At 46.6% G+C, this 13,602-nt stretch overlaps 1 protein-coding gene across 3 annotated transcripts in view; it reads left to right on the forward strand.

Moving 5' to 3' along the window:
• The first annotated feature begins 7,844 nt into the window (after positions 1–7,844).
• Positions 7,845–13,602, forward strand: part of PIAS4 (protein inhibitor of activated STAT 4) — a 37,567-nt gene continuing 31,809 nt past the window's right edge. For all 3 annotated transcript variants that reach the window (XR_014709581.1, XR_014709582.1, XM_084614238.1), the window contains exons 1-2: positions 7,845–7,931; positions 12,490–12,919. Coding sequence is in view for 1 of the 3 variants with exons in the window: in XM_084614238.1 (XP_084470364.1) it covers positions 7,848–7,931; positions 12,490–12,919 (514 nt within the window). In the remaining 2 variants the exon portion in view is untranslated. The remainder of the gene's footprint in view (positions 7,932–12,489; positions 12,920–13,602) is intronic.

The raw sequence follows: 13,602 nt of genomic DNA on the forward strand, positions 1-13,602 counted from the left end.
GCTGCGCTTTATGTGTAAACCTGCCCTGAGTCCAGAAGCTATTAGCATTAAATGGACTCTACTAGATTGAGACACCAAATGTACAGCTGGAACAAAAGTGGCAGAGGGTATAAGCCCTAAAGGGAACAGAAATATTTCCAGGCTGTTTGCAAGCCAGACTTTGCAGCCTGATGCTAACGCATAAGAGGTGGAAAATGAAAAGGTTAGAGAAGAGTGGCACTTATCACTCTGTCATCAGTTTCCCATCCACGAAAGGCTCTCGAGCCAGCTTCTCAAGTACTCAGCAGGACCCGACCTGTGTTTGAAAAATCTGGCCACTTCTTTTGGTGTGTAAATGGTAGCTGAGCGCCTCTGAAAATCTGTCTGATGCAAACAGGGAAGGTAAATGGTGAAGAGTTAATGAGAGGTTTAAAACCCTTTGTGTTTCCATAATATAAGGCAATAGTTGTCGCACTGCTAAATAATAATAGAATACCATTTATTTAAATAGTTTGGGATATTTTCTACATATTCAAATATATTGATGTAAATTAAAACACGGAATGCAAAGTGTACAGTGCTCGCTTTATATTATTATTTTTTATTACGAATATTTGCACTGTAAAAAACAAAATAAATAGTATTTTTCAATTAACCCTAATACAAGTACTGTAGTGCAATCTCTTTATCATGAAAGTTGAAATTACAAATGTAGAATTATGTACAAATAAAGAACTGCACTCAAAAGTAAAACAATGTAAAACTTTGGAGCCTACAAGGCCACTCAGTCCTACTTCTTGTTCAGCCAATCGCTCAAACAAGTTTGTTTACATTTGCAGGAGATAATGCTGCCTGCTTCTTGTTTACAATGTTACCTGCAAGAACAGGCATTCGCATGACACTGTTGTAGCCAGTGTCGCAAGATATTTATGTGCCAGATGCACTAAAGATTAATATGTCCTTTCATGCTCCAACCACCATTCCAGAAGACATGCGTCCATGCTGGTGACGGGTTTCGATAATGATCCAAAGTGGTGCAGACTGATGCATGTTCATTTTCATTATCTAAGTCAGATGCCACTAGCAGAAGGTTGATTTTTTTTTTTTTTTGGTGTGGTTTAGGTTCTGTAGCTTCCGCATCAGAGTGTTGCTCTTTTAACTCTTCTGAAAGCATGTTCCACATCTCCTCCCTCTCAGATTTTGGAAAGCACTTCAGATTCTTAAACCTTGGGTTGAGTGCTGTAGCTATCTTTAGAAATCTCACATTGATATCTTCTTTGTGTTTTGTCAAATCTGCAGTGAAACTGTTCTTAAAATGAGCAGTGTGTGATAGGTCATTATCCGAGACTGCTATAACACAAAATATATGGCAGAACATGGGTAAAACAGAGCACGAGACATGCAATTCTCCCCAAGGAGTTCAGTCACAAATGTAATTAATGCATTTTTTTTAACGAGCATCATCAGCATGGAAGCATGTCCTCTGGAATGGTGGCTGAAGCATGAAGGGGCATACAAATGTTTAGCATATCTGTCACGTAAATACTTGGCAACACTGGCTACAACAGTGCCATGCGAATGCCTCTTCTCACTTTCAGGTGACATTGTAAATAATAAGTGGGCAGCAATATCTCCCGTAAATGTAAACAAACTTGTTTGTCTGAGTGATTGGCTGAACAAGACATAGGACTGAGTGGACTTGTAGGCTCTGAAGTTTTATATTGTTTTGTTTTGAGTGCAGTTATGTAACAAACAAAAAATTTACTTTTATAAGTTGCACTTTCTCAATAAAGAGATTGCACTGCAGTACATGTAGGAGGTGAATTGAAAAATACTATTTCTTTTGTTCATCATTTTTACAGTGCAAATATTTGTAATCAAAAATAATAATATAAAGTGAGCCCTGTACACTTTGTATTCTGTGTTGTAATTGAAATTAATATATTTGAAAATGTAGAAAAACAGCCACAAATATTTAATAAATTTCAATTGGTATTCTATTGTTTAACCATGTGATTAAAAGTGTGATTAATCAGAATTAATTTTTTTGAGTTAACCGCTTGAGTTAACTGCGATTAATCGACAGCCCTAATATATCTATATCTATCTATATCGGTATATGAGTTTTTTGAGCACCCCTTTCACCCTAAATGTCTCAGGCTTTACAGAGCCAGGGCAACGCTCACAGATAGCTAAGGAAGTTACCTACACCGAAAAGTTTGGGAAGGGGCTTCCCTTTGCCCAGGTCTCTCAACCAAATCAACCAAGGAGTGGCTTTGCACAGCTCATATGCTCAGACAGGTTCCTGAAGCGGCCCAACAAGGAACTGATACCTTAGGGCATGTCTACACTGCACATTAAGGTGGGATTGCGGCACAGGGAGGCACTAGCTTTAATTCAGCGCACGCAGGTAAGAATAGTAGCAACGACAAGGCGGCAAGATTCCGTATGGGCTCTGGCTACCTCTGTCCAGCCCACTGGGGATGTACGTGGGTTGTGCTAGCCTGTCCCAGGGTCCATGCCACCACGTCTTCATCGCTAATGGTAGCTGCGCTGGCTAAATTCAAGCTGGCATGGCTGTGCCTACCTGCACTACAGTTGCACTGTAATTTGTGGTGTTGACGTACCCCTAGTGCAGGGCGAGCCCAGAGTCCTCCAAACACATGCGTCTTGTAGTGTCCAGAAGGATGACCGTTCACCACAACTGGGGCTAGCCCTGCCCCCCTGGATCCCCAACAATCCCTGAGCGCCGAGGGGTTTTCCTGGGGGAGTGGCTCCCTGCAGCTGTGGTTCTTCTTCAGGGAGAAAAAGCGAGTGAAAGAGTTAACCTCCTCCCTGCCATCCGCTAAGCAGGGTGTATATGCCCCATCACTGTGCTAGAAGATCCCTTTCCTGGTAACTACAGGCTTCTTCACCCTCCCCACAGAGCAGATCTAATTGTCAAAGTGCTTTCAATGGTGGTAGCAGCCAGAGGGCCCATGTTGTGTTGCCATCAATGGAGCTGAGCTGGAGCACTAGCTGGAAAAGAGGGACAGGCAGGGACTTCAGCTGAGCTGCACCCTTTTACGTCGGGTCTGTATTGAGCTCACACCTTTAATAAAGCACCCTGACGCCTGCTGCAGTTTGGATGGGGGACTGGCCTGCCTGGTGTTAGGATAAATCTTCCCAACCAGGCTATGAAGACAACAGCTTGTTGACTTGAACAAAGACTAGACTTTACCCCCTCATCAAAGTGAACTGGCTGGTGAAGAAAAGGATCACTGCTCAGCGAGGGTAATGGGCTGCTGGAGAGAGTTTTTGCCAAGGTTGGGTAATAAACTGCAGGGAGCAGATCCCTGACACCAGCTGAGACTTGGCTGCCATAAACATATAGAGTTAAAATGACCAGGGTGATCAATCCTCATGCTTCAGGACATAAATTGATTAACAACTAGGGTCAGGAGGGAATCCATCCATGTTACAGAATATGATTGGCCAGGTGCATCTTGTAATATGCTCTGTATAAACTGGCCCTGCATAGTCCATCATTCAAGTCATATTCAACTGGTGAGCAAAAAAGGCCTAGGCCCTGATCCTCAAATGTATTTAGGTGCCTAACTTCCAATGTCAAGTTAGGCATCTAAATGCCTTTGCGAATCTGGACTTTAGGTCCTGATTCTTCTCTGAATCAGGAGTAACTCCACTCAAGTCGATGGAGTTAGGGCTTTTCTACAGTTAAAATGCTACAGCTGTACCGCTCTCGTGAAGACACTACCTACACCGACGGGATGGTTTCCCGGTCAATGTAGGTGCTCCACCTCCCCGAGAGGCGGTAAGTAGGTTGACGGGAGAATTCACTCATTGACCTAGCACTGTCTACACCAAGGGTTAGATCGGTTTAACTGCGTCACTCAGGGGTGTGCATTTTTCACACCCCTGAGTGACGTAATTATCCCAACCTAATTTCCTAGTGTAGACCTGGCCTCACTCAGGTTTAAAGAACAGTGTAAGGGAAAGAAGACTCCCTTTCTTTTTTCAAGATGAAAAAAATATTTCCCCCCACTCTCCCATAACTCAAAACCAGCTGAAAAGATTTTCTTCAAATTTGCCTTTTAAAAAAAAATCAACTCTGGGCTGACCCTAAGCAAAGTTTCAACTCCAAAGACAACTTTTTTGGAAAGTTCTGATCGAGTGAAAACAGAAGGGGTAACAATAGAAATCCAGATGTTACATTAATGCAGAATCCTGCATTAATGCCCAGATCCTGCAAGTAGACCCACCTGAATAGACCCTTGCACCCGTGTACAGCCTGCTGCATGTCCTTGGGAAAGTCTCTCCTCTCTGTGTGTCAATGTTCCCATCTGTAAAATGGGACTAAAGGATATTGACCTCCATTGTAAAGCACTGGGGGGGGGGCGCGGAATCCCAGAGACAATTGAGATTTACTGATGAAAAGAAGTATATAAAAACTGGGGATTATTTATTTATTGACGACATGGGGCTCCCCACAAGCAGGAGTTAGGCACCTGAGTACATTTAAAAACCCACTTGACGCCTCTCTGCATGTAATGTAGCCTTTCAAAGCCTGAACTGTGTTGCCTCATGGCTGACATAAGGAAGTCAGACTCAGGAGACCTGGGTTCTATTCCTAACTCTATCACTACCCTGTTGGGTGACTTTTCAAATCACATCCCCACTCTGTGCATCAGTTTCTCCACCTGTGAAATGGGGACACTGATACTGACCTCCTTTGCAAAGCACTTGAATCTATTGTGGTAAGAAGGGCTGGCTAAGAACTCGGATGAGGACTGTTATTGACTTTCTATGAGATTTAGGCTCCTACACGCATCTGTGACTTTTGCAAACAGAATTGGGTGCTTTCGAACATTTGGCCTAGAATCTTTCACAGGCACAAACGGGAGTTAGGCACCCAACTCTCATTGCCTAAATGCCATCTGTAGCTGTGCAAATCTCCCTCATTGTCCCTAAAGGCTAAGATTTAAAGAAAAAAGAGCGAGAATAAGTTTAGGCCTTTCAAGCCCCAATCCTTCAAAGAGTTATGGACATGCTTATGTGTATGGTTAACTTTATATATTGTTAAAGTTATATATTAATATATTAAATATATGTTATATTGTTAAAGTTATATATTGTTAAAACCCACTGCAGGACTCCTCACAGTGCATAATGTTAACCATATTCATAAAGACTTTGCAGAAAATCTTGGCCAAGGAGCACTAGTGCCTTTTGTCTAGTTTGCGTGGTTGCCAACGCTTGCAGTTTTATTACCAGGTCTCATGATATTTGGTGACTTTTTTCAAAGCCCCAGCTCCTGGAAGCAAGTGATTCCATGAACATCTCAGGGTGTGTCTACACTGGTAACACTACCGCAGCAGAGCGTCCACGCTGCAGCTGTGCTGCAGTGTAGACACACACTACAGCTACAGAAGGGGTTCTTCCACTGAGGTAGTGAATCCACCTCTCCAAAAGGTGGTAGTTAGGTTGATAGAAGAATTCTTCCGTCAACCTAGCAGTGTCTACACCAAGTCTTAGGTTGGCTTTAATTACATTGCACAGGACATTAAATATTTCACAGCCCTGAACCATGCAGTTGAGCCAACCTAACTTTGTATTTTAGACCAGCCCTTAGCTCCCTTTTAAAAAAAAAAAAACGTTCCTAGCCCTTGTGGTTGTGAAAAAAGCCTAAAATCATGACTGGAGTAGAAAGGTTAGAAACCAGAAGAGAAATTAAAAGAACCCCAAATATATTATCTTTTGAAATCCCATGATTTTTAAGCCACTCTCGTGATATTTTGACTTATGATTGTTGAACACCTGGGGCTGGCACAACAAAGTTTGAATCAAATGCGGCCGGAACAAATATGCAAGTTTGAAAACTGCTCACTGTTCAGTAGACAGTTTCTTAAAGGGTGACTTGCAAAGGAAAACAAATTTGAGCTTGTGTCCTTTTATGTCTCTCTGTGATGGGTCAAGGAAGCCTGAAAGGGTTTATTTGTTTTGTAGAGTGGTTTTCTGGTTTCCCAGAGGTTTTTCTATTTTAATTTGCTTGGATGGGTATATGTGACTGGCGGGGAAGGCAATTTGTTTGTTTGTTTTCAAAAACAGGCCAGAAAGAACATTTCAGATGCACTCGAAAGGGATTTCTTAATCTGGCCACATATAATCCAGTTCTGCAGTAAAATTTAGCCTGATCTACACATAAAACGCAGCTATAGTGCTCAAAGGAATGAAAAACCCACACTCCTGAGTGCTGTAGCTATGTCAACCTAACCGCCGATCCAGACACAACTAGGTCGACGGAAGAATGGTTCTGTCAACCTAGCGACCATTGCTCGAGGAGGTGGATTACCTACATCAACAGGAAACCACTTTCTGTCACTGCAGTCTGCATTTACTAGCTATGGCGCTGGTAGCTGTGCCCCTGTCACGCCTGTAGGTATAGACATGGCCTTTCTCCAACCAAAGAGGATTAACAAATGTGGGAGTCGCCAAGTCCTACCCTAGTCACAGCAGTGAGGCATGTCCTCCGTTCCCCACCACCGCAATCTCCTTAATGAAATAGATTTACTCCCCACTGCCCCATTCCCCAGAACTGCTTGACTCTTCTTCACTGGGGCTGAGGTGGGTTCTGGCTCATGGAACTGGCTTGGGGACTCGGGCCTTGAGACCTAAATAGAATTAGCAGCAATGGTTTTTCCACACCCCAAACTCCCTAAGACTATTTCCTCCCCCGGAAATAGTCTTTGGTTTCACAGGCATTGTTCCATCCTGTAACAGGGTAGCGCTAGCCTGGGGGGGGATCCTTATAAAGTACATTCCATTACAGGCTGTGTATTATTATTGTTATACTATAACCCAGGGTTGTGACTTCAATCCTTGAGGGGGCCATTTAGGGATCTGGGGCAAAAATTGGGGATTGGCCCTGCTTTGAGCAGCGGGTTGGCCTAGATGACCTCCTGAGGTCCCTTCCAACCCTGAGATTCCATCATTCTATAACATATCCCCTAACAGTGGGTTGGATCAAACCCCTCTGATCCATGTGCAAAGGAGACGCTCCATGTACAAATATCCCTCTGCCCTGTAGGAGACGGGATATCAGCTACCTCTGTGGCACTTTCCCGTCCCTCCATCCAGACCCTGCAGGACTCACTGCACAAGTCTGGGGTCCACGCCGTGGTAGGAGCCGGAGGACACTGGATGGGTAGGTGTGGTGAAGTGGGTGAGCCTGCATGGAAGTTCCTCATCTTCCCACCAGCAGCCGGGAGTAAGGCAGCTCCAGGACTGTACAAGTCTAGCCAAGTCTGATTCCACGGGCAGGCTGATTCTCTGGTAACATGGCTCCCCCAGGAGCCACTCTGCCATGGAGCCGGCTTTGGGAGCACCGCAAGGACACGCAAGAGCTCCTTGAGGATGACCCTGGGACATTTGCCATGTTGGAGGGATTATTCCCCCAGCCTTTTCGATGGGAAGGGGCAAACCGCGACCCAGGTGAAATCTCCCCCAAGGGAGATCTGGCCCCTCGTTCTAAACAACGGGCCTGATCCTGCCTCCATAGGTGCTGGAACTAGGGGGGCGGGGGGGGCAGCACCGCCCGGCTTGAAGCGGTTCCCACCATGGCCTGGCCTCCCGGGGGGGCCCTGTGCTCGGGGGGGGGGCTGGGAAGAGCGCTGAGGGGCAGCGCCCCGGGCCGGGCTTGGCGCGCCCCCCGGCCCTGTCGCTTTAAGCGCCCCGAGGCGGCCGGAACGGGGTCAGAGGCGGGGCGCGAGCGCGCGGCAGTGCGCTCGCGCCGGCTGGCGGAGGGAGGGGGAGAAGGGGGCGGAGCGCGATTTGATTGGTCCCCCGGTCCTCCCTCGCACCTCCCCACCTTGATGGGTCACGTGACTCGGCGGCGGCTCCCGGCGCGCCGGTGGACGCTGGAAGCCAAGATGGCGGCGGAGCTGGTGGAGGCGAAAGTGAGTGAGCGGCCTCCCCCCCCCCTCCCGGCGGGGGCGGTGGGGCCGCGGCGGGGGCACGGGGTTGGGGCGGCGGCGACAGGGCCGCGGGCGGCGGCCCCGTTACCCCCGGGCCACGAGGGCCCCAGGAACCTCCCTGCGGGAGCCGCCCCCAGCTCCTGCCTCCTCCGCCGGCCCCCCGCGGGGAACCGGCCCGGCCTGTTCGCCGCTCCCCCGCCAGGGCCCTCACCCGCTAGCTCCCTGGGGGCCTGGGCCTCGACCAGTCCCGCCTCTGCGGGTCTGAGCCCTCACTAGCCTCCTCGTCCCGTCCCGATCACCTTCTCCCCCCCCCCCCACGTCAGCGCCGTCCCGTCCCGATCACCTTCTCCCCCCCCCCCCACGTCAGCGCCGTCCCGTCCCGATCACCTTCTCCCCCCCCCCCACGTCAGCGCCGTCCCGTCCCGATCACCTTCTCCCCCCCCCCACGTCAGCGCCGTCCCGTCCCGATCACCTTCCCCCCCCCCCACGTCAGCGCCGTCCCGTCCCGATCACCTTCCCCCCCCCCCACGTCAGCGCCGTCCCGTCCCGATCACCTTTCCCCCCCCCCCCACGTCAGCGCCGTCCCGTCCCGATCACCTTTCCCCCCCCCCCCACGTCAGCGCCGTCCCAATCCTGGAGACACGCTTCCCTCCCCACCCCACCCCCGCATTGGTGCAGTCCCATCCCCGCCGCCCTGTCCCTGGACACCCCCAATCTCCTGGTGACAGTGCCGTCCTGCCTTCCCCCACCCCCAATAATCTTCCCTGGAGGCTTCTCCCTAATCCCCCTCCCTGGCATCAGTGCCATCCTGCCATTCTATAGCTGACTCCAGCATCAGCCCCTTCCTGACCCTGGAGACTCCACCCAAGCCCCGTGTCAGCCTGACCCTCACGACCCCAGAGAGCCCCCATCCCTCTGGTGTCCCCACCTTCCCCTCCAGTCTGGAGATCCCTCCCCAATCCCACCAGCGTCAGTGCCTTCCTATTCCCGCCAACTCCAGAGTCCATTTGGCTCAGCTCCTTCTCATCCCCATGCTGATTCCTGAGATTTCCTCAGGTCCTTTTCATCACCCCCACCCCTGCTTCCCCTGCTTTCACTCTTTGTGACTGTTACTTAACACGTTCCCCACCTGCTGCTGTCTCAGCCTCTTCTCACCCCAACACTGAACCTGAAGATCCCTAGCTTACTCCCCCATTTCAGGGCATCATTTTTTATAACTGTCCTGAAAAAATCATTACAATAGGCATGCTGTTCCCTGCACACCTTGGCTTTCCTCCCCGCCTGCTGCTTCATCTTCTCTCACTATTGCCTCCTCCATGGAGTCATTGCCTCAGGTCCCTCCTGCAGTTCTCCCATCCTCACTTCTACTCTTCTCATTTTCCCCTTCCTCTGTGACTCCCTCATGCCACCCCCTTTCCTGTTCCAATCTCAGCTCAGTGGGCTTCAGAGTGAAGAGTTTGCAAGTGCAGTTGGGGGGTGAGTGTGAAGTGATGACATATGGGTTTCCTCCACTGACATTTTAGGAAATAGTTTTGGGGTGAGTGAACTGTCCAGATGTCTCCAGTAGGTCAGATTGTTTGCAAACTTTAAACCCCCACCCCTCCATGAAAGCATAAATGGATTATTTTATTATCTAAATTGAAGGTATGAAGAGGCTTTCAGAGAAGAGAATATGGTGGTTTAAAAGTTCTGGAGAAAATATTGATATGTCTATAAATCTGCATAGACTGGAGGATTCTGTGATGTCTGATGTATTTGGAGATTGTCTAGTGATGTGCCGTTTTTTAAAAATATGTTAAGTTGTATTATACTTACAACATACCTTGTGCATAACGAGCCTCTTTGGGGAGAGGAAGACTTGCAGCACAGATTCCAAGCCTCTCTTTTTATTGAGTCCAGTTCTGCTATGTGATACTGCTCTCTGTATGAGTGGGGCTCTTCAGTTCCTGCCTGCCAATGAGTGGAATCACAGGTGTACTGTCTGTGAAGCAAAACTGTAATCTCTCAGTGCACACAACAGGGCTTTCATAATAAAGTTCCCATTCTTGCCAGATGCTGAACACCTCTGAGTGACTTCAGTGATGGTTGAGGATGCTCAGCATCTGGCAGGATTAGGCATTAAGTAATGGAATGACAGGGCAGACCCAGTGAATGCTGATGTAGGGCAGAAGTAAAATGTGGAGAACCCTGTTTTTAAATGTAGGCATAACACTGGCTGACCCTTTCTCCATATGTTAGCCCTTCCTCATTGATTATTGTGGGCAGAAGCCCACCACTCTTCTGAAAGGAAGCATCTTGAAGACTTCTGTGATCTGTTGCCTGTCTGTAGTGAGAATTCATTATCTTCCATGCTCCTTGAACACACAATTTCCTGTCTTTTGTTGCTGCCCAAAGCCTACATCTATATTCATTTTAAAATGAATAATCTCACTAGCTAATGAGAACTGCATATTCATACCACTCACTCAGAGTTAGAGGTGTGAGGTTCTAGACATATATTTCTCTGTGCCAAAATAGCCTGTTTTGCTTTTTATTGTTCAAATCTGATAACATCTCTAGACCTGAAATCTGGGTAAATGTAAACTGCAAAAATCAATTGAGTTAAGCGCTGGTTTATATGCCCAATACACCAAGAGAACAGGAAATGAGGAACAATGAGTACAGAGCTAACTCCCTTGTCTAGGGTGCTTATGCAGCCTGCTTTGCTGTAGTATTTAGGCACCACATGATCAGTAATGTATTTATTCTAACAATGCCCATGTGGGGTATGGACAAGTTCTATTACCCCCATTTTACAAATGGATAAGTGATGCACAGAGACTGAATGACTTGCTCAGGGTCACACCAGAAGCATGTGGTGGAGTAGGGAATTGAATCTGGGTCTCCCAAGTCCTAGATTAGATCCCTAACCACTGAACATCTTTCCTTAGTTTGTCAAATCTCTATCTCTCAACCCCCCTCACTTTCTTTTTCTCACTGAAGAGATTCCAGAACACATCACACTACTAAATGTCTCCTTGCACCCCGATGCATTTGGGATGCATTCTAGGACAGCTTCAGTGAAATAGGAAGTCCAAGGGGATTTCACAGGAAAGGGGAACAATAAAATGTAAGAGGTTAACTCTTCCTGTGGCCTGGCCTACATTTAAAATTTAGGTTGACATAACTGTGGCACTCGGGTGAAAAACCAAAACCCATGAATGCCATACTTATGCCCACCTAACCCCCAGTGTAGACACCGCTAATTCCAGGGAAGAATGCTTCCATCAACCTAGCTACCATCGGTCAGGAATGTCGTGTTCCTGCAGTGATCAAAAACTCCTTCTGTCACTGTAGGCTGTCTCTACATTACAGGGTTATGCCAGCAGAGGTAGAGTGCCATAGCTATGCTTCTATAGCCCCCATAGTGTAGACGTGACCTTTGTTAAATTTCATGGCCCACAAACAGTGTTAATGAACATTTCTGGATTTAAATCAGTTGCCATTTTCCTTTAAAAGTTGGCTTGTCAGTTTTTTCAATGATCAGTAAGAATATTATTTTCAACCTATTTTGGTAAATTAATAATCTGATTTCTGTATGCCTTTTCCATATAATCAGAAAATAAATATGGAAAACACCTAGTGCGTGTCTGATTCCATTGCCTGCAGCTGGACATGTAGGAGTGTTTTCTGGAAAATTTCTCCTATATTTTTCACAAACCGGTGAGCAAGCTGCAAGAATAAATGCAAATGTTCAAACATATTTTCAGGGCTTGAAAAACACTTTCTTCACCCTGAGTGTATGTGAAGCTTTTTTTGGCAATGAGGAAGGCCTTAACAATCCATCTCTGCAGAACAAGTGCATTAATTTTAATTATTATTCTCTCACTCTTATCCTTATGAAGACAATCTTCCCTGTGTAGATCAATTCTGTGTTGTCTTTGAGTCTACAGACAGCTCCAGTTCCCTCTGAGCTTCCCCAGGCAGAAGAAAAGTGAAGTTGACAAGACTGGTCAGTTTCAGTGTTGTTCAAAACCTTAGGATCAGCCTTGAAATAGGTAGTTTCATGGTGCTCCCTCAGAGCAGTAAAAGAAGCAGGCACTGGTCCTATTCACAGGAGAGCTGATTGAAGGAAGTGAGGTGTGAGCTGAAGTAGTTGTTAACCCCCAATACGCTTGCTTTTCCAACAACCTGATGCAAGATATTTAGTGTCCTTGTGATTGCCATTGTTTCCGGCTGTTACCATGAGATTACTTAGTATTTATCACAGATTTTTTTGTAGTAATTCAGTGACTAGCTTGTGTCACTGCTTTCCGATCTGTGTATACTGGCTGATGTTCAGTAGGTCTACTGTGTATTCCCATTGCACAAACAGGTGTCTAATACGTGGCACGTTAAATCAGTTGAAAAGCAGGTGATCTAAACAGAAGCGTTGGTGTCACTCTTGCAAGTGAATTTTAATCTTTTGAGTTCCAGGGTACAGGCTTTGGAGAGAATTGTCACTTGATCTATTTATAGCTTTAAGAATCTTTTATTTTAATTTTTTACCTTTATTTCCTAGAACATGGTGATGAGTTTCAGAGTCTCAGATCTTCAGATGTTACTGGGTTTTGTTGGCCGGAGTAAGAGTGGACTTAAACACGAGCTGGTCACTAGAGCATTGCAGCTGGTCCAGTTTGATTGTAGCCCTGAAGTTTTCAAGAAAATTAAAGAGCTCTATGAGACTCGCTATGCTAAGAAGAGCTCTGAACCAGGGCAGCCACAGCAGCACCGACCTCCAGAGGCACTCTCCATACATTCTTCCTATGACCGTGGGAGCACTGTTGCTAGGACTTCTCTTTCCACGCCTAACATTGACTATCCTGCACTCTATGGGAAATACCTTAACGGACTGGGGAGGTTGCCACCCAAAGTTGTAAAGCCTGAAGTGCGGCTGGTGAAACTTCCCTTCTATACCACCTTGGATGAACTGCTGAAGCCAACTGAGCTAGGTGAGTCTCTCTCATATATGCAGATACATTAGTAATGCCCAGGACTCCATCTGGGAAGGGACGGTGAAAAAGCATACAAGTTTTGAAATGATGGTAGCATTTCTGGTGAGCAGTGAGGCCACATAGTCGAGAGAAAAAGAAAACCAGTGGGTTCTCTTCTAGTTGGTGTGTATTTATTCAGAATATTCCTAGATTAATTTTTGTTGCTTTTTTTTTAAACCTTTCTTAAAGCAGGAGCTGCAGTCACTTTGATAAGTGACTTGAAAGTCTGTCTTGTTTTGCTGTAGCTTTTGTATCCTTCGCTGAAGGTGCTACCTTTTTAACATATTGCATCCTTGTGTACTGAATCATAATCTGTCCTTGCTCTAGCTAACGTAGCAGTATATTAGGAGAGCAGCTGTTTTCTCCGTCATTGTCACAACTCTGCTAAACTGGAACAGTGGCCCTTTCTATGCTGATACCAGTTCTATACTTAATCATGACAGACTTAAAGCTTCCCACAAATAAAGAAAGGGGACTTACTACTTTAATACGCACACACCCCTCTTTTTACTTTTATAAACCTGTCATGCAGTTCTTTATGCACCATACCTTGTGTTTTGAGGAGCAGCTAGAGGAGCTTGGAAGGTGAAAGGAGCAGCTCCTTCCACCTTGAAGCCATGATAACCAGAGTCTGGGTTAGC

Source organism: Lepidochelys olivacea (genome assembly GCF_965140295.1).
Source record: "Lepidochelys olivacea isolate rLepOli2 genome assembly, chromosome: 25".
Taxonomy (NCBI): domain Eukaryota; kingdom Metazoa; phylum Chordata; order Testudines; family Cheloniidae; genus Lepidochelys; species Lepidochelys olivacea.